The sequence below is a fragment of the Arvicanthis niloticus genome, chromosome 5, assembly GCF_011762505.2.
Source record: "Arvicanthis niloticus isolate mArvNil1 chromosome 5, mArvNil1.pat.X, whole genome shotgun sequence".
NCBI lineage: Eukaryota > Metazoa > Chordata > Mammalia > Rodentia > Muridae > Arvicanthis > Arvicanthis niloticus.
Window position 1 is genome coordinate 21,900,512 of NC_047662.1, and position 23,540 is coordinate 21,924,051.

The following is a 23,540-nucleotide window of genomic DNA, read 5'->3' on the forward strand; positions in this document are numbered from 1 at the left end:
TGCTTTCCTACTGTATTGTCACTTGGTGGGATGTATTCTTGAAAGGCCCATACAGGCTAATCATTTTCTAATCCTACCTTCTAATAACATCACTTGGGGGCTAGGAGTTCGACATGAATTCAGATCACAGCTTGTGGCTTCTCTGTCACTCTGTAAAACCTTTGTACAAATGGCTGGAGAGGAGAGGGAGCCATGATGGAAAGAACCTTGTGTTTATTTGTTTTTATTTCCATTGCATCATTTTTCTATTCATGTTCTTCCCCTTGGATTTCTTTTTCCTTCCTTCCTTCCTTCCTTCCTTCCTTCCTTCCTTCCTTCCTTCCTTCCTTCCTTCCATCTGTTCATCCTACTTTGTTTCAGAGGCTGGCCTCAAATTATCCTTCTATATCAGCCTCAGAGGAGCTAGGACTGTGATAGAGGCCTTTGTGCCCATCACCCAGATTCTTTGTATGTGTTTTTGGGTTCTTACTGTTTATGGTGCTAGAGATTGAATCCAGTATCTTGCATAAGAGGTAAGTGCTCAAAACAGCATAGGGCTCAGATGTCAGGCACAATGATGAATGGGGGGGGCGGGGGAGCAAAGGAAAAATCCACACAAAGAACCAGCTTTTAAGCAAGAGCTTGGGAGTGGATCTTTGGTGCTTTTTCCTAGGTATGTAGGAAGCTATGCTTTTTAAATACATGTTTCATCTAACTGCCCTAGTCAGTGGACTATTAGAGGTGTTGACCATGCAGAGCTCCTGGGAAGTCAGTAAGAATTTTAGAGTAAGGTCAGTGTGTTAAAGCCATTAGGTTTGGATGGAGGTAGTAATTACTCCTCTGTTTCTATCAGAATATAGTCATGCATTTCTTCCCAAATAGTTGGAACTCCTGGTCTGTGCTTCCTTCAGCAGGTATCATTGAGTGAGCGTCTTTATGCCAGTGGAACTGCTTTAGTAATGGAGAAGGCCTTGCAAAGGCTGTGAGCACAGCACTGAAGCTCTTGTTCTAATGGCTCTTCATTCTTTGTACTGGGAGTCCCTGAGCACAAAGTAATGAAAAGGGAGCTCTCAAGAAGCCACAGCATCCTGACACCTGTCTTTTCTCTCTTAGGCAACAGTTACAGCACTCCACAAATCAGCTGGCCAAGGAGACAAATGAGTTGCTGAAGGAGTTAGGGTCCTTGCCCCTACCCTTGTCTGCATCAGAGCAGGTTGGTATTTTCTGTTTGGTTCATTAATAGAGAAGGACTTTGTTCTGACGGAGTGGGAGTATGTGGAACAAAAGCTAGCAGGGCTTTGGCTTTCAGTAGAGAGTCTCTAAACTTTAATTTTCTTACCACCGTCCCCAGTTTTATTTCTGTTGCTGTGATAAAATACTACAACAAAAAGTAACCTAGAGGAGAATTCACAGTTCCAGATTATAGTCTCTTATTGTGGGAAAATCAAGGTAGCAGGAACTTGGAGCAACTAGTTACATCTTGTCCACACTCGGGGAGAGAAATGAATGCATGTGTGCTTGTTCTGTCCTCACTTGCTGTGCTTAGTTCCATTTTTCTACTTTAAAAAAATCATTATTTTTATGTATGTGAGTACATGGGTGCTCTCTTCAGACACACCAGAAGAGGGCTTGGATCCCATTACAGATGATTGTGAGCTACCATGTGGTTGGTGGGAATTGAACTCAGGACCTTTGGAAGAGCAGTCAGTGCTCTTAACTGATGAGCTACATCTCCAGCCCCTGTTTTTCTACTCTTAAACAGTTCATGATCTTGTACCTAGGGAATGGCGCTGCCTACAGTGGGCTGGATTCTCTCACACTAATCAGTTTACTTAAGACAGTCTCTTAGAGACATGTTGACAGACTAATCCAATGTAATCACTCATTGAGATGTTCTTCTCAAATAATTATAGGTTGTCTAAAGATGATCATTAAGCTACCTATACAGAGAGGCCGTAAAACTATTGTGGCAATGTATGTATCAGGTGCAGCAAAGTGCCTGGTATCCATCATGTTCTGAGTGTGTGATAACTACTGCTATTATTAATAACACTTTACAATGTGTTTAGCCAAGGAGGAATCTCAGTGTTTGCATCTCTGGGCTTTGATATCAGCTGGGCTTGCAGGCTGGGTCTTTAGTTTGTTTTATGCCTCATATCTATAAATTTTGACGAAATAGCTTTCATATTTTATAGTCACTTTTGTATCTCAGGTCACCTATAGGTCTTAGGATAAAGGAATACTCAGGGAAGACTTCTTTTCCAGCTGGAGATGTTCTGTCATTGAGTGCTCACCTGGCTTGTGTACAGAATTTGGTTTAATCCCCAGCATCACTGACAATAACCATTTTAGTGCATGTGTCCTCTGGTTATTTCTGTGTAGCTGATTGGTCCTTACTCATGCGGATGCTTCAGTGATGGGCCTGATCTCCTTCTCTCCATTTTCTCCACCTTGCTTCCAAATCATCCCTTTCTTTCTCCTAGCTGTGCACTGAAGGAGTACACATTTGCCAATAATTTTTATAGTATTGACAAAGGAGTCTAATTGCCTGATGCAGGCAAAGTCTTGTAAGTGCTTGAGAATGAAATATTAGCCCCAGTAAGTATAAATAGAAAGTGAGGTCTGCTACCAAAACCTTCATCTAATACGTTCTAAAGCCAAAGACATATTTTTGGATTATGCATGCTAGTGTTCCTTCCATTAGCCTCAGTCATTAAGAACACAAAATAGAGTTGCAAACATGCTCTCCTCAGTGAAATACAATTCTGTTTCTCTCCCATTGTGCTGACTTCCCTTTGGATTTTCATATCTAACCTGGCTCAGCCCCATTGCTCATCTTTTTTTTTTTTTTTTTTTTTTTTTTTTTTTTTTTTTCTCTCTCTGAGACAGGGTTTCTCTGTGTAGCCCTGGCTGTCCTGGAACTCACTCTGTAGACCAGGCTGGCCTTGAACTCAGAAATCCGCCTGCCTCTGCCTCCCGAGTGCTGGGATTAAAGGCGTGCACCACCACCGCCCGGCCATTACTCATCTTTTACCAGTGCCCTATATGTTAAGCCAGTGGCTCTCAGCCTGTGGGTTGTGATCTCCTTGGGAGTCTCATGACCCTTTCACAAGGGTCACATATCAGATATCCTGAATATCAGATACTTATTTACATTACAATTCATAGCTAGCAAAATGACAGTTATGAAGTAACAATGAAAATAATTGTATGGTTGGGGGTCACCACAACATGAGGAGCTGTGTAAAAGGGTCACAGCATTGGGAAGGCTGAGGACCACTGTGTTAAACCATATGTCCTGCTTTCCATTTTCTATGCATTCTGTTAGCAGATCTCTCAGCTGCTGACTACTGGGGTCTTTTTTTGAGCCCCCTTCGTTTGAGACAGTAGTTCACTGATGGTGCCCAAGATGAGTTTCAGCCTTTTTCATTGATTCTTTCTCAAAGTTTGCATGCCCCAGAGTTCTGCTATTGATCTTATGATTTTCCTACTTCAGCCTTTCTTTCCCAGGAGCCTCACTTATTTAATGACGTCAGTGTCATCTGTATGATGATGGCGCCCAGATAGTTCCCAAACTTGAGCTCTGAAACCTTCAGCTGTTTGATCATGCTGCCCTGCCAGCTGCTGTTCCCAGTCCTTGTTCAGCTTTCCTCTCAGACTTATTTGTGGTGCTGTGAATGGAATCCAGAGCCTTGCATATGCTAGATACCCCATCTACTACTGAACTATCTCCAGGTCTTGCTGTCTCCTCTTGAATATACTATCTCCCTAGAAAGTATAATAATAATGGTCTTATCCTGAGTTTCTCATTCAAATCTATGAAGTAAGTTGATATTTATCATCACAGAAATAATTTGCAAATAAGGACTGGGTACATACAGCTCATAGATCACTTAGCTGGTATGTGCAAGGTCTTTGGTTCCATCCCCAACATAGGGAAGAAAAAAAATGTGCCTTTTTATCTAATCACAGTCATAAATTTGTCCTAAGGAAAAAAAAATTACAGTGTAAATTACTAATTATTACAATGAGATTCACTTTAACTTTATAGTGATTTAAAACTGACAATAATGGAAGGAATTTTTACATAAAATATAGTAAAGACAACTTTATAAAATGAATGCACTAATCAAAATTCCTAATTTTAAAGAGTATAGTAATGCAGAAATATGATATATTTTAAAAATGGCATTTTGGGACTGAGGTAAACTCAGTGTGGTTTCTTGGCCACACTGAGATAAGGCCATATGTTTGATCCAGTGAGTAATTTTTATTTATTTATTTGTTTGTTGGTTGTTCGGTTGGTCTGTATAGTCCTGGTTGTCATAGAACTCTTCATGTAGACCAGGCTGACTTCAAACTCACAGAGATCCACCTGCCTCTGTCTCCCAAGTGTTGGGACTAAAGGCGTGCGCCACTACTGCTGGGCAGTCATAATGTTTCTTAAACTCCTTTTTGTGACCCAGTTACTGCCATTACCTATTAAACCTAGATTGTTGCAGTAATTTTTTAATTCTCATTCCAGTTAGCAAGTGTCACAGCCTGATTTCTCTACATTATTAGGTTGTCCTTGCCAGGCAGTGTCTGCTGTTGGCAGTTGCTCCTTAGAGATAACCTTGAATGCACTAGTTTGACCTTTAGAACTGGCTAGTCAGCCCTCTCTGCTTCCCTGATTTCTTTTTTTTTTTTTTTAGATTTATTTATTTATGTATGTGAGTACACTGTCGCTGTCTTCAGACACACCAGAAGAGGGCATCAGAGCCCATTGCAGATGGTTGTGAGCCACCATGTGGTTGCTGGGAATTGAACTCAGGACCTCTGGAAGAGCAGCCAGTGCTCTTAACCACTGAGCCACCTCTCCAGCCCCCCTTTCTCTCCCTCTCTCTCTTTTTAAAGTTATGATATTTTCCAGCTTTATGATGTAGTTTTCATAAGGTATTTAAAAAATATAGTATTGGCTGGGCAGTGGAGGCACATTCCTTTGGAGTCATAGGTAGGTGGATTTCTATGAGTTTAAGGACAGCCTGGTTTACAGATTGAGTTCGAGGACAGCCTCGGGTGGCACAGAAGGACCCTATCTTGAAAAACCATTAAAAAAGAAGAGGCAGAAGAGGAAGAGGAAGAGCAGGAGAAGAAGAATACATTATTTAAGTCAGATGTGTAGCTCAGAGCAGGTTCTCAGTCTGTAGTTTTTGAGAGAGATAAATAGTGTAGTGAAGATAGCCTATAGGTAAATAAAATAGTTTTTTTTGTAAGTTCTTGAAATTTTTAAAACTCAAAAAGAAAAACTATATAGGAGAATAATGGTAATTTTCAGGAAAATTAATAACTTAATGTAGAAAAATGGTTTCAATATTCCACCCCCCAAAATAAAACAACACACACACACACACACACACACACACACAAACTATTTAATGCTCTGAGCTCAAAAGCCTTTACTCTGCATTTATATTCTCCAGGAACCAAATATTCTAAATTGCAATTCCTTTTCCCAGGTTCATTAGTGTGCTTTGATCTGGTCCATAGGGTTAACTGGGAATTTGATTCAGGAAGAAACAAACTTTGCCTTTAAGGAAAAGCCTATTTTTGTAATAACTTTTGTACTTTGAAATTTCTTAAGTATATAACTGTGCTATAATCAGTAGCATAGTTAATTCTGAGTTCACTTGAGATTTCAAGTTCTTGTTTACTTTCTTTAGCGCCAGCAGAAGCTTCAGAAGGAGCGGCTCATGAATGACTTCTCGTCGGCCTTAAACAATTTCCAGGCTGTGCAGAGAAGCGTATCTGAGAAGGAAAAAGAAAGTATCGCTAGAGCGAGAGCTGGATCACGTCTTTCTGTAAGTTCATTCCCAAGAGAAGGTCTTTACCAGTCCAGACGTCTTTACCAGCCCAGCACATCCCCTTTCTCCACCAGATAATATGCTTCATGTTCTCCTTCCAAGCTGAAAGGCAGATTTACTTTCTCTCATTTCATACTCAAAATTTCTTACTCAGAACAGATTGTCAAAGTGTCATCTTACAGATGTGGTTAGAGGATGTCACGCCTTAGAACTGTAGCTAAGGCCGCTCTTGTTTTGTGTGTCTCTGGCATGTTTTTGGATAACAGCAGCGACAACCATCTGTTTTCTAGGCAGAAGACAGGCAAAGAGAAGAGCAGCTCGTCTCATTTGACAGGTAAAAAGTGACTCTTCCAGCATGCTGGGCAGTTACTGTGAATCCACACCTTTGTGTCTATTCTGTTTATGGAGGCTTTGCTTGCATGTAATTCTGTGCACCATATGTATGCCTGGTGCCCATAAAGGCCAGAAGCAAGCTTTGGATCCCTTGAAACTAGAGTTTTGGATAGTTGTGAGCTACCATGTAGGTGCTGGGAATCAAACCTGGGTCCTCTGTAAGAGTAAATAGTGCTCTTGACTGTTGAACGGACTCTCCAGTCTCTTTGTGACTATTTTTACTTAAAAATTAAAAAGAAAAATCAGGGCTGGTTGTAGTGGCATATGCCTTTAATCCCAGCACTTGATAAGCAGAGGCAAGTAGATCTCTGTGAATTAAAGGCCAGCCTGGTTTACATAGTGAGTTCTAGGACAGCCAGAGCTATACAGTGAGAACCTATCCCAAAAAAAAAAAAAAAAAAAGAAGAAGAAGAAGAAGAAGAAGAAGAAGAAGAAGAAGAAGAAGAAGAAGAAGAAGAAGAAGAAGAAGAAGAAAAGTAACTGAGATCAGGAGTTGGGCCAGGCCTGGTAGTGCACACCTTTTACTTTGCACGCTAGGGGACAAAGCAAGAGGATGAAGAGAATTGGAGGTGACCTTGTCTGTCAAATAAGTAAGGAATGAATGAACAGAGTTGGAGAGATGGTTAACTGGTTAAGAACACTGGCTGCTTTTGCAGAGGAACAGGTTCAGTTCCCAGTACTTACATGGTGGCTCACAACTGTCTGTAGTCCAGCCATAGAAGAGCCATTGCTGTCTTCTGGCAGCCAGGTGCCATGACCAGTTCCAATTTTTTAAAATTTAATAAATAGTACATTTTTCTTTTAAGTACTTGAAAAAAGTCAAGTTGCAAACATTTTGTTATCTTTCAGTTTGGTTTTCTGTTAAGTAGCATCTATCTTAAAACATAGTCTCAAGGAAATTCCTGGGAACCAGATGTGGTTCCGTTAGATAAGTTGGTGAAACCCTGTTTGGTGGCTTAGTATATTTTCCTTCCTTCATTTAGTGGCCCTGGTACCAGTCCTGCTTATGCTTTGAGAGTTCCTTGGGTCTGTGCAATTCATTGAGTTAAACCTCTGGGTACGTCTCTTGTCTAGCAAGCCCTAGCAAGACTGTTAAAAACAACAACCAAAAATAAACAAACAAAAAACCCCTGAGTGGAAAAGGCAAAGAGGTCTGTCCTCTATAATTCTGCCTCATCTCATTTTTGCCTGTGGCTAAAGTTTTATTTTCTTTGTATCACATCTTTGCTTCTGGATGAGGAATACAGCCCACAGGGATTTTGTACTGATAGCAGAATTGGGTCCTGCGTAGCATCTACCTAGGTTCTGCTGTCAGCAGAGATGTAGTTATGTTTCCTCATACCTTAGAGAGAAGGAATCAACTGGAGTGCTTGTCTCCCTGTAGCCATGAGGAGTGGAACCAGATGCAGAGCCAGGAGGAAGAGGCGGCCATCACTGAGCAAGACCTGGAACTTATTAAAGAGAGGGAAACGGCAATTCGGCAGCTGGAGGTGAGAGGCAGGCTATGGCTTCTGTTTGACTCAGGTGTCTGCAGATATTTGGGATTTTTTTTTCCCCCGGATTAATATGAAAAAGGCTGGATTGAGTCTTTATGTGTTTTATATTGTCTCTCAATTTAGTTGTGGCAGAATTGAACTACTGCTATGTTCTGTTGGCCTGGGCACTTAAAAGTGCAGATTCTTGCCCAGACTCCACTTAGCATTTGGTCTCTGGGAGAGACACATGCATGGAAAACAGCAAGGCGATACTGTGTTGATTCTTAGAATTTTCCCATCTTAGTAGCCATCTCCAGGTTGAACAGGGTTCTGTGTGGAAATCTCTTTTTCATAGTTTGAATAGCCTAGCAGAAAGGCAGGCTCCAGCTCTGCTTTTGTACATTCTAAAGTTCAGTTCCAAGTATAGCGCTTGTCACGTCATTGGGTCAGTCTTGGAGCCATTTTTGATGTGGGCTGTCTTTGATTCCTTGAGCTCCATCATGAACATGGCAACTGAATTTAAGGTTTTTTTTTTTTTTTTTTTTTTTTTTTTTTTTTTTGGTTTTTCAAGACAGGGTTTCTCGGGTTTCTCTGTGTAGTCCTGGCTGTCCTGGAACTCACTTTGTAGACCAGGCGGCCCAACTGTGGCAACTGAATTTAAAAAAAAAAAAAAAAAAAAAAAAGCGCCAGGCAGTGGAGGCACACGCCTTTAATCCCAGCACTTGGGAGGCAGAGGCAGGCGGATTTCTGAGTTCGAGGCCAGCCTGGTCTACAGAGTGAGTTCCTCTGTCACTGCTGGGAATACTGTGCAGCTCAGCCCACCAAGCTGGGAACTTACTAAACTCTGCAGTCAGAACAGTGGTGTCCTTTCACCCTGCCAACTGTTGTCCAGCATCGAAGTTGTTTGTCAGTTGGAAGCTGTTTATAGGGCATCATCCAAGTGACAGAGAATACAGTAGTTCCTCACATAGACCCAGAGTCTGCCCTGGGGTAACAATCCTTGGTTGTTTGTCTTCCATGTGTTCCTCAGGCAGCACAGTTCTGTAGATGCCATTTAAATTCTCTAGTCAACAGTCCTAGTAGTAGGCAGTGACATTAGTCTGCCCTCCCTAGAGCATTCTAGGTGCAGCACGGCACTCCAGCTTCTGGTGGATGCTGCTCGGGCTTGAGTGGTCTCACTAGTTCTCAGGTGACATGCAGTTACTATTGCTCAGTGAGTGGGTTTCACATCTCTTGTTCTGCAGTACGAGGTAGGCAGCAATAGGGAGTCTTCTATTCACGGAGAAACCTTTAAAGCACACGTGATGTCAAAGGAAAGGAAAGGAAAGAAATCTTCTGACTTGTTGCTTAATGTGAGCTAATTGGTTTTTTTTTTTTTTTAATCTCCTTTAGGCTGACATTTTGGATGTCAATCAGATATTTAAAGATTTAGCTATGATGATCCATGACCAAGGCGATCTGATTGGTATGTACTATTAATACATCTAACCTTAGGGTGAGTACAAAGAACTCAGTAAGATGGGTCACTATAAACTTAATTTAGGATTTTTTTTTAATTTCCGAATTCATTTCCTTACACAGTCAACTGTAGAGGCTAAAGAGGGTGCTTTGTGGGGAGCCCCGTTCACTTGTTATAGCCTGCAAGTCTGTTAGAGAAAGAGCTGTCAGCACCCCAGTTTTGAGCTCCAGACTCTTGCGGGATTATGGGGTTAGTAACTTTTAAAAGCTTTTTAATGTGAAAATGATCTCAAATTTATAAAAATCTATAAAATAAAAACAATACAAGGAATCTTTTATGTATACTTGCCCAGAATTTTCCTGGTTAATAACATTTTGCCCTATTTATTTTGTGATGTACCCCCATCTGATGTATCTGTGCCCCATGTGATGTATCTGTGTGTAGATATATAAACATGTGGTCTGCACCCTCTCCCTACCCCCCCCCCCAGTCTTTTTTCTTGAATCCTATGTAGGTAAATTGCATAATTAGTAACCCCTTGCTATTAAATATGTTAGTATTTATTTCTGTTCTCTTATCATGTTAGAAACGTGTAGCTGGGAATGGTAGTGATGCCTGTAACCTCCACATTCATGTACAAGTGTGAGGATCAGGAGTTTAGGCCAGCATCAGCTACATGGCATGTCACTGAGGATGCTGAGGCCATCTTAGACTACATGAGACCCTATCTCAAGAAACTAAATGAAAAGTAAATTTTGATCTCATGGCTGGCTGGTTTGGATGGTAATGGTGAATCTGAGACCTATGCCATCAAATCTGTTCAGAGGTGCTGGATAGATGGCACAGCAGCTGAGAACAGAGGCTGCTCTTCCAAAAGACTATGGTTTGATTCCCAGCACCTACACAACCATTTGTAACTCTAGTTCTGAGATCCAACACCTCCGGGCATGTACATGGTATACAGACATACATGCAGACAAAACATCCATATACTTTTTCTAAAAAAGAGAGAAAATTTGCTTGTTTGTTTCTTTGAGTATTGAAATGCCTGAATGTGCTGATATGTGCATTGTATTTTTTACAGATAGCATAGAAGCCAATGTGGAAAGCTCAGAAGTGCATGTGGAAAGAGCTACTGATCAGTTACAGAGAGCTGCTTACTATCAGGTAAAAGCCAATATCAAGAAAGTCCCTCTGTGCTGTAGACTCAGTGACCCTCCAGGCTGTGCCAACACATGCTGGCAGCTGCAGTCTTCTGCCTGAGTTTGAGCTGGAGGCAGGCAGCTCCAGTCCCATTTGTAGTATTTATCTTTGCAGCCAGATATCCAACACCATCAAATCCTGAATAACTTACACAGAAGCTGTGTGGCTATAAAGCTGTCATGAGCTAGCTTGATGCCTACAGTCTAGCATGATGCTAACCTTATTCCTAACGGAGGGACTGTTAGGAGAGTAAGAGCTGAACTGAGAGCAGAGCTTCGGGATGTATGCTGACTGTTGCCTCAGCATGATGCCTTAGAACCAGCTGGGAAATAGCCTTAGTCATCATGGAGCTGTGCCCAGAAGGTGATTCTTCTGGCTTTATGACTTGGATGACTTGGGGGTCTCACTATGTAGTCCTGGGTGGCTTTTTTTTTGGGGGGGGGTACAGCAGACTGGCTTGGAACTCGGAGATTGTCTTGCCTCTGCCGCCCATGTGCTGGGATGAGTCCTCTGAGTCTATGATTCAGGTTTTAGATACTAAAAACGATGTCCTCGTTCGCTGCATGGCTTTTTAGAAGTAACTAGCATTTTAGTCATTTTCTGTATTCCTAGGATAGCTGTGTTTTACCAGAGAATAATGCTTGACGAAGTTGAGTTTCATAACGATGTTCTTGAAAAACTGATGATTTTAGTTTGCAGCAGTAAAAGAGTAATCACATCTACTCAGTGTTGTAGGATGTAGAGTAATCACATCTACTCAGTGTTGTAGGATGTAGAGTAATCACATCTACTCAGTGTTGTAGGATGTAGAATAATCACATCTACTCAGTGTTGTAGGATGTAGAGTAATCACATCTACTCAGTGTTGTAGGATGTAGAATAATCACATCTACTCAGTGTTGTAGGATGTAGAGTAATCACATCTACTCAGTGTTGTAGGATGTAGGAACTAAAAGACGCTAATGAGATTATAGCAGAAAAGGAGAGTTCGTGCTAAATGCTAACAAGAAGAACATCAAACTTACAATATGATCCAGTTATTCCAAACAGGAATGTGCACAGATGATCAAGTAGGAGGAGCCTGGCATGCTGGCATGGGCCTTTAACCCAGCTTTCAGGAGGCCAAGATAGTGGATCTCTATAGATAAAATAACCTGAACTCGAGAGAGAGAGAGAGAGAGAGAGAGAGAGAGAGAGAGAGGCCTGGCTCTCCAGGCCAGCCAAGGCTATATATCTCAAACAAACAAACAAACAAACAAAAGGGCAGAAAGAAATAGAATCTTTTTTTTTTTTTTTTTTTTTTGAGACAGGGTTTCTCTGTGTAGCCCTGGCTGTCCTGGACTCACTCTGTAGACCAGGCTGGCCTCGAACTCAGAAATCCACCTGCCTCTGCCTCCCAAGTAAGTGCTGGGATTAAAGGTGTGCGCCACCACTGCCCGGCAGAAATAGAATCTTATGTTAACAGTCTCACCTATGGATGATTATTTTCTTTCTACTGCTTCTATATTTTACAATGAGCATATAATCTGTGATGGGGTGAAGTGGGTTATTAAAATACATACACAAGGGCCTAGGGAGAATGCTCATTGGTTAGAGCAAACAGGAGCTCTGGAATCCAAATCCTTAGCTTCTACAGGTGGATGTGGCAGCTGCTTGTAATTCCAGCCACGAGGTAGAGGTGATTCAGGAGCAAACTGACTAGTATGAGACGAGTCACCTCAGCAAATGACATCTAGAACAAAAGCACAGCTCCCTTTGCAAACGTGTGTTTGGGAACAATTACACTTGCAGTACTACTTAGAACTGGCGACTTGAGATTTTTGAGAAGATGTTTGCATCTGTGTTCATGTTAAGAGTTAATTATAGACTGGGGTACTTAACCTAGTGTGCACAAGGTCCTGGGTTAAATCTCAGCAGTAAAATATAAGGATGTTCTGAATGATAAGTCAGATTATGATGCACTCTGAATCTTGGGTATAAAAATGTTTACTTGTTTCATGAGTGTCTTTAAATATTTCTTTCCTCAGAAAAAATCTCGCAAGAAGATGTGTATCCTCGTGCTTGTCCTGTCAGTGATTGTTACAGTCTTGGTAGTTGTTATCTGGGTTGCTTCTAAATGAAGTGTGCTTGCCTCAGAGCCTTCTCCTGCTGAGTTGTTTTCAAGGGCAAGTGCTTGATGGAATCTTGCCAGAACAAACTGACCACAGAAGAGAGTGTATACCAGAGTGTCCTGTGATAATTTAGCTAGAAACTAACTACTAACTAGTCCTTGGAATTAGACCATGGACACAGTATTTATCAATTTATGCATACATTCTATTCATTTCTCAAATAACGAATTAACTTATGTGTATTTTCCTTTCTCTTGTATTTTGATTGCTCTTTATTGGAAGTGTTTATTGACAGTTCCATCGTGGATATTCTTTTTTGACAGGTGACACTACATCATAATATTGTCTTTTTGTATATACACAAACTTTACCTTTTTATGAGTATCTGAGATAAATTTCCTTCTGGAGCCAGCCTATCAAGAGTCTGAGAAACTGTACAATATGCCAGCAATTTTTATTATTTAACATTTTGATTTGAGTTTCTGAGGGATCTGTTATCTGTTTTGTAAGATTTTGGCACTATATATAACTGGGGAATAAGAACATTGCTCCCATGACTTTGGATGAAATGAGAAGAACCTGTCAGAGTGGGCCCATTGCCAGGATGTGTGGGAAAGTCTGGGTTTGAGGTAAATTGACTTTATTGTTGCTGGTGTTGTTTACAGAGTCCGTCCTCAAACACTAAGCCATCCCACACCTGTTTTAAAGAGGATCTGTTCATTACCATTCTTACAGTCAGTTGGGTCTCTCTCCCACCTGCCTACATAGAACAGGAGAATTAGGCACAGCATAATTTTGGAAAGCAAATAAGGATTGTTTGGAATGATCCCATCTTGTTCACTTGTGGCTTTCATTCTGGTGAATGATAAATGTTGCTGTCAAAGGCTGATCCCGACCCTTGTAAGGGTTGCCTGGCTTTGATGGCAAGATTTTGAAATTTAGACTGAAGTGGGGTTTAAAACTCAGTCTATTGATAAAGCAAAGCAAAGGTTCATTTTGTAAATAATACTGGTTTAGTGATGTTAGACTTAGCCTAATTTATGAACAAGAGATCAAATTCTGTGTAGTTTTAGATAAAAACAGTTTTAATAAAAGGTTTCTGTCTTGTATATAAATGTTGTCTACTGCCCTTTTTCACAGGCCTAGAACAGTCAAGAGAGCGTGTAATTGGTTTAGGCTCTCAGATAAATGTGAATTGAGGCCGGAAATGTCAGCTCATCTTTCACTGAACTAGAGGATCTGACTACTGTGGTTATATTTATGTTTGTTTCTTCTATTCCTCATAATGTTACTTAATCTTGTTCTACACTAATGTGATCAGTAGAGAAATAAGGGCCCAAATGCATAAGTTTCTCTGCACCTTTGCACCATCCCACTTACTTAATACCAATAAACATTTAAAAGCTTTTGTAGTTATTTTTATGAGTTAACATCCTAATGACATAGATATTAGGTACTGTTCTGCCATGGGAAAAAAAAACAGCTGCAAGAAGACTGGAGAGCAGGTAAGGTTTCGCTTGGGAGTGGAAAAGGCATTGCTGCCTTCCTTTGAAAAGCAGGACAGAGAGCAACTGTGGTTTGCACACACCTCTAATCCTAGTACCTGAGAAGACAAGACAGGCAGGTTGTGAGTTCAAGGCCAGACCGGGATACATGAGAGATTTGAGATCAGACTCAGTTTTTAAGAGAAAGATGGTGAGGAAGAAAAGCTGTCTGCATGACACAGTGACCTACATGGCAATTTCAGAGAGAAACCCTTGTTCTCAGATCGTAGTTGGACTTGGACACGTCATTTGTGACAGTCCAAGAAATAAAAAAAATGGAATCTGTTGTGACAAGTTATTGGGAACAACAAAGTGGCTGTGATTGTGTGGTACTGTGGTGGCTGGCACGATGGCTGTAGGAACTTGGTCTGGAGTTGTAGCGCTTTTCAGGAAGCTCTAATAAACCTGTTCCTAGAACCTGCTTTGTACCTGATTGTCTTTGGAGGTACTATGGTCTGGCTCAGTGGCTCTTGCCTTCATATTAGAAAGGCTTTTTAAAAGTGCTGAAGCCCTAGTCTCCCTACTGAGAGATTCAACTTCCATTTGTCTGGTGTATTTCCTGTTTGTAAGTCGAAAACTAGACGGGAATATAAAAGACCTGAGGAACCCTGGCCCACCAGTGATCTGCTGAGGGTATTTGGACAAGTTGCTTAGCTCATGAACCTCGTGTTTTCTCAATTGCTTGCATCTATCCTGTCTGTCTGTCTGTCTGTCTGTCTGTCTATCTATCTATCTATCTATCTATCTATGTTTATTAGTGTAAAATTCCTAACAAATGTCTAGTCTGAATGTACAAATTGTAAATATGTTTCTGTATTCCTTTCCACTTTGCATCTCATGTTCAGCTTCCTGTATTGACATTGAAAAGTTCTAGGAGTGCTGGGTACTTTTTAAAAAGAGAAAAAAGGGGGCTGGAGAAATGTCTCAGCAGTTAAGGGCACTGGCTGCTCTTCCAGAGATCCTGAGTTCAATTCCCTTCACGGCTCACAACCATCTGTAATGGGACCTGATGCCCTCTTCTGATGTGTCTGAAGACATCTACAGTATACTCATATACATGAAATAAATTTTTTAAAAAAAGAAAAATGTAGAATTTTAAATTTTATTTTCTCTGTATGAATGTTTGCCTCCATATATGGCTATGTACCACATGCATGCCTGATGCCTTCAGAATACAGAGCAGGGGTCAGATCCTTGGAACTGATATTAGAGGTGACTGAGCCACCATGTGGGTGCTGGGAACCGAAACTTGATTGTCTACAGGAGCAACAAATACTCATATTTGCTGAGCCGTCTTTTCAGCCCCTCCAGCAGTCTCTTAAGATGAATTGGTGCTATATAGAGTTAATAAAAGTATTCAGGCCACTTCACTGGTAATGTTTCATAATAAGAACTTGATACATGTTAGATGTTGCTCTCAGAGCATTTGTGTTTGTGTGTGCATACCCACATGCACACATGTATTTAATTTCACTAAGGAGTACCTTCTCACATAGTATGTCGTCTGTAACATTCAAACTAAACTTATACCTCAAAGTGAAATTACCAGGCAGGCAGAGTAATACAGGCCATGAATCTTAGCACTCAGGAAGTAGAAGCAGGTAGATCTCCATGAATTCAAGGCTGTCCTAGCCTATAGAGCAAGTTCCAGACCAGCCAGGGCTACATAGTAAGACCCTGCTTTGTTTTGTTTGGTTTCTGTTGTTTTGGGGGTGGTTTTTTATTTTGTTTTGTTTTTTTTTTTAAAAAATAGGAAGGAAGGAAAATAAAAGAAATTACCATTCGGTTGGCAAAATAAAACACTAAGCCCGCATAGTCCATTATTTGGTTTGATTTGTATTTTCTGTTCAGAGACTTTCTTAGTCACGGGAATGAAGGTTTTGCTTTTGGTCACTAAGTACAGACTACGGATCTCATGTCATGCCTCAGTCCAGTCTGTTTTCCAGGGTTGGGAGTCCCCTGCTTGCTTCCATGTTTTCTAGACATGGATGTTTAGCTCTAAGCTTCAAAGGATTCTTTCCAATATTGCTTTCTAGCACTACAACGTACAGGTACTTTAAAGTCTCCATCTAACTATAGCTTAGAAGATATGTGTGTGTATGTCTGTGTGTCTTGTACGTGCCTGTTACCCAAGGAGGTCCCCTGAAGCTGGAGTTACAGATTTAAAAAGCATTTAATTTTCAAAGAATAAACTTATTTTGGTCCTGGTGGCACTTGTGAGGCAGGGGCAAGTAGATCAGATAAAGACCTTTGATTCGAAGCCTGATATAACAGCAGGAATAGATGTTTAATGACACAGGTTTTAGCCTGATATAACAGCAGGAATAGATGTTTAATGATACAGGTTTTGGAGTTGGATTATGATTAAAGACCAAGTTTTTGCCTGTGGAGAAATGAGAATAATGCTATAGTAAAGTTTTGTTTTGTATTTTTTTTAAAGATTTATTTATTAAATTTATGTATGTGAATCCATCATCATTGTTTTCAGACACACCAGAAGAGGGCATCAGATCCCATTACAGATGGCTGTGAGCCACCATGTGGTTGCTCGGAATTGAACTCAGGGCCTCTGGAAGAGCAGTCAGTGCTCTTAACCACTGAGCCATCGCTCCAATCCCTTGTTTTGTATTTTTAATTGTGTCTGAGAGAATATTCTTTCCAAATTTTTGTATGGGGGGACTGAGGGAAGTTCATACATACGTGTAAGTGTGCATATGCATATGTGTAGCATTATATGTTACATATAACAACCTTGGGTATTGTTCCTCAGGTATCTGTTATTTTTGTTTGAGACAGGGTCTCTTCCAAACTTATTTGCCAAGTAGGCGAGACTAGCTTCCAGGGCTTTGTCTTTCTCTCTTTTCTACTCCCTCCCCCCATAATTTGATTTTTTTATGTGTGAATTTCATATCATATATACACCAACCAAACACACTAATTACCCAGTCCTTCCATGTTTACTCTCCACCCTTGTAACCTCCTCCAAAAGAAAGTAGAAAATAAAAAAATGAAAAACGTCTTGCGCCAGGCAGTGGTGGCACACGCCTTTAATCCCAGCACTTGGGAGGCAGAGGCAGGCAGATTTCTGAGTTCCAGGCCAGCCTGGTCTACAGAGTGAGTTCCAGGACAGCCAGGGCTGCACAGAGAAACCCTGTCTCAACCAAAAAAGAAAAAGAAAAATGTCTTGCCATGGAAACTGTGGTATGTCACACAGTACACCCCTTTGTCCAAACAGCTTTACTTGCAAATATTTGTTGCAATGAGTCATTGGTATGCCTTGAGACCTCTGGCTTCTGCTATATACTATCATCCTTAGTGGGACTCTTCGATAACCTGTTGTTGCCCTGTGTCATGGAAATCCTGCAGCCTTAGTTCTGCAGAACCCGTCCTTTCACATGATCTGGCAGCCCACAGATGGGGTGGGTGTTGAGGCGGGCTAGCTCAGTGCCCTGCATCTGTCTGCTTTCCATTCAGACTGGCACTCACCCTCATTCCTAGCTCCTTGCTTGGGTTTGAGGGCCCTAAACTTCAGCCCTCAGGCTTGCAAGACAAGTGCTTTATTTGCTGAACCATCATTTCAGATTCCACCCACATTACTGTTAGTGGTGAGGGGCAAACCTGAGACTTTATACACATCATGCACAAGGACCTGGATTCTAGGTCAAAGCCTCTGTGCTGCAAAACCAATTTTTTAAAAAGGAGTATTTAAATATTAAAATAAGAAGATGAATCTTGGGCTACAGCTCAGTGGTAAACTGCTTTGTCAACATAGGTGAATCCCTGAATTCAACTCCAAGCACTGGTAGGAGAAGGTGATGGTAGATGGCAACTTCATTTGTAGCTCTTAGTTGGCAAAATAAAAACTAATACTTATTACACCTCCCCACACATACCTGCCAAAGGTTCAAGGCAGGAATGATAGCTTGAAAGAGGAATTTAAAGGCTTGAGATACTTTGCCTGTGGGTATCCTTTGTGGAATAGTTGAGCCTTTAATGCCAGTAAGCTACTGTGCTAGATTTTCTTAGACTTACCATACCCGGAAGGCTATCTGGGAGACTTATTTTACATGTATTTTGCTTTCATGCATGTCTATACACCACATGCATGCCTAGTGCTGGGGAGTCTTAGAAGAGGGAGTTGGATTCCTAGAAGTAGAGTTACAAATGATTATGAGCAGCTATGTAGGTGTTGGCAATCAAACCCAAGTCTTCTACAAGAGCAACAAGTGCTTTTTATGGCTGAGCCATTGATAGACCCCTTAATTTTTTTTATTATGTTTATTTGGGATGGTCATGTATATGTCACAGAATGCATGTAAGAGGACCGCTTTCAGAAATCTTCCACTATCTGGTTCTAGGGATTGAACTAGGTTGTCAGGGTTGGAAGCAAACACCTTTACCTGCATATCCATCTTGCCAGCCCTTGTGTACTCTTACAGTGAATCAAGAAGCTAAGACAGGTAGCCTGCCCATGATCACACAGCTTGTAAGGATGGTCATCTTGAGTGTTCATTGTTGAAACCACCATTATCCAGTACGTACGGTCTGCAACACTGACAGAAGCTGGCCTCACCACATCTTCAGACGCCTTCCTCTAAGACAAATCTAGAGAAATAGCAATTTCTACCTAAATTTTCATGAGCATTGTCTCCTTCACAACACCTTGTGCACTTTTTATCTGTCACCCTGCTAAATGAAGCATTTTGTTTTTAAGGTCTAGCCATATGTCTTTGTTAGGGTTTTACTGCTGTGAACAGACACTGTGACCAAGGTGACTCATAAGGACATTGGGGTTAGCTTACAGGTTCAGAGAGGTTCAGTCCATTATCATCAAGGAAGGAACATGGCAGCATCCATGTAGGCATGGTACAGGAGGAGCTGAGAATTCTACATCTTCATCTGAAGGCTTCTAGCAGAATACTAACAAGCAGCTAGGATAAGGGTCTTAAGCCCACACCCACAGTGACACACCCACTCCAAGGCCACACCTAATAGTGCTACTCCCTGGGCCAAACATATTCAAACCACTACATTCCACTCCCTGACCCCCATAGGCTTGTTCAAACATCAGTCTATGGGGGCCATACCTAAACATAGCATAATGCAAAATACATTTAGTCCAACTTAAAAGGTACCCACAGTCTATAATAGCAGTCTCAATAATGTTAAAAGTGCAAAGTTCAAAGTATCTTCTGAGGGCCATTCAATCACTTAACTGTAATCCCCAAAGCAAGACAGGAAACCACCTGGGCAAATTCCAAACACTGCATCTCTTTCTGATTTCAAGGCGGTCTTCAGATTGCCAACTCCTTTTCCATCTTTGTTAACTCAAAAAACTTTCTCCTGGGCTGGTTCCACTCTGTTAGCAGTATTCCTTGGCAGGTATCCCTTGCCTCTGGCATCTATAACACCTTTTGGTCTCCGAGGCAACTTTAACTTCACAGCTTCTTTAAATGTCTGGGATCTACACATGATCTTCTGGGCTCCTCCAGAGGGCTTGGGTCACATCTCCAGTTCTGCATTCTGTAGCACTCTAGGCTCTGGTTGACTCCACTCCATTGCTGCTGCTGCTGCTCTTGGTAATTATTCCAGATGGTACTGGCATCTCCAATACAGTGGGGTCTTCTGCTGCAACTAGACTTCACCAATAAACCTCTCACAGGCTCTCTTCATTGTGCCAGGCCTTAACTTCTTTGGATGGCCCCATCAGTCCTGGGCAATCAATTGCAACTGAGGCTGCACCTTCACCAATGGCCTTCCATTGTGGCCTCTCACAGTGCTGAGCCTCAGCTGCTCCTTATGACCCCTTCATGCCTTCAAAGCCAGTACCACCTGGGTGACTCTTACATATTAGCAAGTCCAGCTGCAACAGGAGGTACAACCTTGGCTATTTCTGGAACACACCTTCTTTGTACTCTCAGAAAACACTTCCCAGAAGATTTCTCTTCAGCAATGTTAGTCTCTTCTTAATCATCACTAATTTCTTAGCTCTAGTTAACCAGCATCAATTGTCCCAGTAGTCCCTTCTAATTTTCACTCTAAAACCAGAGCCACATGGCCAAAGCTCCTGAGTTCTTTTGCATGCAGGAGCTAGAACATGGCGCCCGCCCCCCTGTTCTATTACATTATCATCAGCTTTCTGTTTTCCAACTCCTTCACTGCCTAAGCTTGGCTGTCCTGGAACTTGCTCTGTAGACTGACTTTGAACACAGAGATCTGCATGCCTGTCTCCTAAGCATTGAGAAGGTGTGGGCCACTAAGCCTGGATTTAAATTTTTCTTCACCTAGAATTTGCTCTGTTCTAGGCTGGCCTTGAATTTAGAGATTTGCTTATCTTTGCCTCCTGGAATTAAGGGCTTATACTACCATGCCTGGACCTAAATTTAGCTGGGTGGGATCTTGCCCCAAGATCACTACTCCCATAATTTAATCACAGGATTCAACTTCATGTCACTTCCTGGTACTCCTTTAAGAGTCAAACCATGTATTTTATATTTTTCCTTTATCAGCTTGTAATGTTTGTTTAGAATGCTCTTCATGAGACTTAACCAGAGAACAAAGTCTATGATGGGTGTTTCTAAGACTTCCTTTGTCAATGCAATTAATATAAGACTCTTTACCATAGTCTCAGGCAGACTCTTCAGGCAAGGGCAAAAAGTAGCCACATTCTTTACCAATAAACCACAAAAGATAGTCTCTAGGCCACATATTGAAATTCTTCACTGAAACTTCTTGGGCCAGGTCTGCAAAATTCAAATCATTCTCAGTAACAAAGTTTTCCATATCCCTACTAGGATAGCCCATTAAGCCACATTTAAAGTATTCCACTGTTTTCCAAATCCAAAGTCCCATAATCCACATTCTTCCAAACAAAAGCAGTCAGGCCTATCACAGCAATACCCCACTCCTGGTACCAACTTCCATCTTAGGGTTTTACTCCTGTCAACAGACACTATGACCCAGACAACTCTTATAAGGACAACATTTGATTAGGGCTGCCTTACATCAGAGGTTCAGTCCATTGTCATCAAGGCAGGAACATGGCAGCATCCAGACAGGCATGGTGCAAGAGGAGCTGAGAATTCTACATCTTCATCTGAAGACTACTAGCAGAATACTGACTTTCAGGCAGCTAGGATGAAGGTCTTAAACCCACGCCCACAGTGACACACCCACTCCAGGGCCACATCTCCAAATAGTGCTACTCCCTGGGCTAAACATCAAACCACTACACCATATAATTTTTTCACTGTCTTCATTTGATCATACCAAAAAAAAAAAAATTTTTTTTTTTTGGTTTTTTTCGAGACAGGGTTTCTCTGTGTAGTCCTGGCTGGCCTGGAACTCACTCTATAGACCAGGCTGGCCTGGAACTCAGAAATCCGCCTGCCTCTGCCTCCCAAGTGCTGGGATTAAAGGCGTGTGCTATCACCGCCCAGCCATACCAAAAAATTTTAAGATTCATATATATATATATACACACGTATATACACACACATACAAGTATGTATGTATGTATGTATATGATGCATGCCACATGTGTGTACAAATGAAGGCCAGCAGAGAAGGCTAAAGACATAGGTAGTTGGGTGCTGCTGAGCAATCTCTCCAACCTCATGTAGTTTTCTTCCCTTTGATCACCAGGTCTCTTGTAGACCATTAAAACTTCCAACTCAAATTTGTAGCAAAACTTATGTGGCTTCAGGTGCTAAGCTTACAAGTACTGTGTCACCACATCTGACCATTTTAAGGTTTTTTGTTTTGTTTTCCAGTACAGGTAGCTTTTAATGTGTTGTTGTTGCTGTTGTATGCCTCCCCCCACCCCCCATAACAGGGTTTCTCTGTGTAACAGCCCTGGCTGTCTTGGAACTCACTCTGTAGATCTAGGTGGCCTTGAACTGTTACAGATATGACTTCTTCTGCCTCTGCTTCTGCCTCCAGAGTTCTGGAATTAAAGGCACATGCCACCACTGCCTAGTTTTGTGTTTGGTTTTTTAACTTTTTTAAAAAGTCAATTTTAAAGAAATCTGTCAGAATCTTAAAATATTAATGTCTTTAGATTCTAGTCTAGAGAAGTCAGAGAAATTTTAAGAAATTAACTCTATGACCAGATGCCATGACAGCTAACCTTACAGCCTTTATTTCAGAAGGTTAACTGTACTGCTGTCCTCAAGTTTGCTGGTCTACACTGACACCATTGGCACCTAAACAAAGAACATTTTGCTCTGTAAGGGCATTGTTTAGTCTAAGGTGCTGACACAGCAGAAGCTGTGCTTGGGATGGATGGGGGCGTGACAGTGGAGTAGAGAATCATAAGGCTCAGAGCACACACCTGTTAGACTTCTTGTGGATCACACCAGGTAGACCACACATGAGAAGTTGAAAGTTGAACTTTAAGACTTTATCTAGTCATTGATAGCTAGAAATAACTTCAGCACTACCTTATGGCTGAAAGAGAATTCAGAACTCAAAATCCCACACCAGTTACCAGATATCTCTGTATTTGTGTGTAGTGCTATGGAATGCATGGCCTTACACAAGCTAGGCAAGCACCCTGCCCTTAACTGACTACACGTGGTCAAGAGTGTTTGATTTTGAGGAGCTTGGAGAGATGCTTCAGCAGTTAAGGGCACTGGTTGGTCTTGTGTACGATGTATGTTTGGTTCCTATTACGCACATGGGACATCCTGTCTGTATATAATACCAGTTCCAAGGAATCTGACACCCTCTTCTAGCCTTTGAGGGTGCCAGACATGCATGTGGTCCACATACAAACAAACTAGCCTCAAACTCACAGAGATCCACCTGTCTCTGCCTCCAGAATGCTGGGATTAAGGGCATCTGCCACCACAACCCAGCTCACAACATTTTAAAAGAATCTTTACAAACAGGTTACATTTTTGCAACTCTTTCATTACTTCTCAGAAAATCATATCCTGTGCTTCAAAAAGGAAGTCATGGGATCATTTCCTTAAAGTCAAGTTTAGAATTAGGATTTTTTTTTTCTCCCTAATCGATTTGGTCCTTGGGCTCACAGAGCTGAATGGGAGGAAGTGTATTAATAGTCCCTTTGTATTTTACTTTTTGAGACAAGATCTATCTCTATAGCCCTGACTATATTGGAACTCCCGATATAGATGAGGCTGGCCTGGAACTCCATTTGCCTCTCTGCTTGCCATATCCCTCAATTAAAGGGGTGCACCACTGCGGTAGGCTAGGCTTGATATTTTATTTCATTGACACAGGGTTTTCTGTAGCTCAGGCTGGCCTCCAACTGGCTATGGAGAGGATGGTAACTTTGAACTTCTGGCCCTGCCATCTCTACCTCCAGAGTCAGAACTCTGCAGATTATAGGTGGGTGTCATCACATCCACTTTTACACAAGACTCTATACTGATTGTAGCTTTGCCATTCTGGGCAAATATTCTTCCAACAGAGCTACATCCCCAGCCTTTACTAAATGATTTGATAAATGACCTGATTAATTGCTACTCTTTTTGGATAAATTGTGCTTTGAAGGCCAGAGGAAAAAA

At 41.5% G+C, this 23,540-nt stretch overlaps 1 protein-coding gene across 1 annotated transcript in view; it reads left to right on the top strand.

Annotated features, from left to right (window-relative positions):
• Stx12 (syntaxin 12) overlaps window positions 1-13,869 on the top strand; it is a 28,435-nt gene extending 14,566 nt beyond the window's left edge. The window contains exons 3-9 of the mRNA XM_034503041.2: window positions 1,093-1,192; window positions 5,682-5,819; window positions 6,113-6,156; window positions 7,600-7,705; window positions 9,083-9,155; window positions 10,234-10,316; window positions 12,380-13,869. Of these exons, the coding sequence (XP_034358932.1) occupies window positions 1,093-1,192; window positions 5,682-5,819; window positions 6,113-6,156; window positions 7,600-7,705; window positions 9,083-9,155; window positions 10,234-10,316; window positions 12,380-12,472 (637 nt within the window). The 3' untranslated portion in view covers window positions 12,473-13,869. The remainder of the gene's footprint in view (window positions 1-1,092; window positions 1,193-5,681; window positions 5,820-6,112; window positions 6,157-7,599; window positions 7,706-9,082; window positions 9,156-10,233; window positions 10,317-12,379) is intronic.
• The last annotated feature ends 9,671 nt before the right edge of the window (window positions 13,870-23,540 follow it).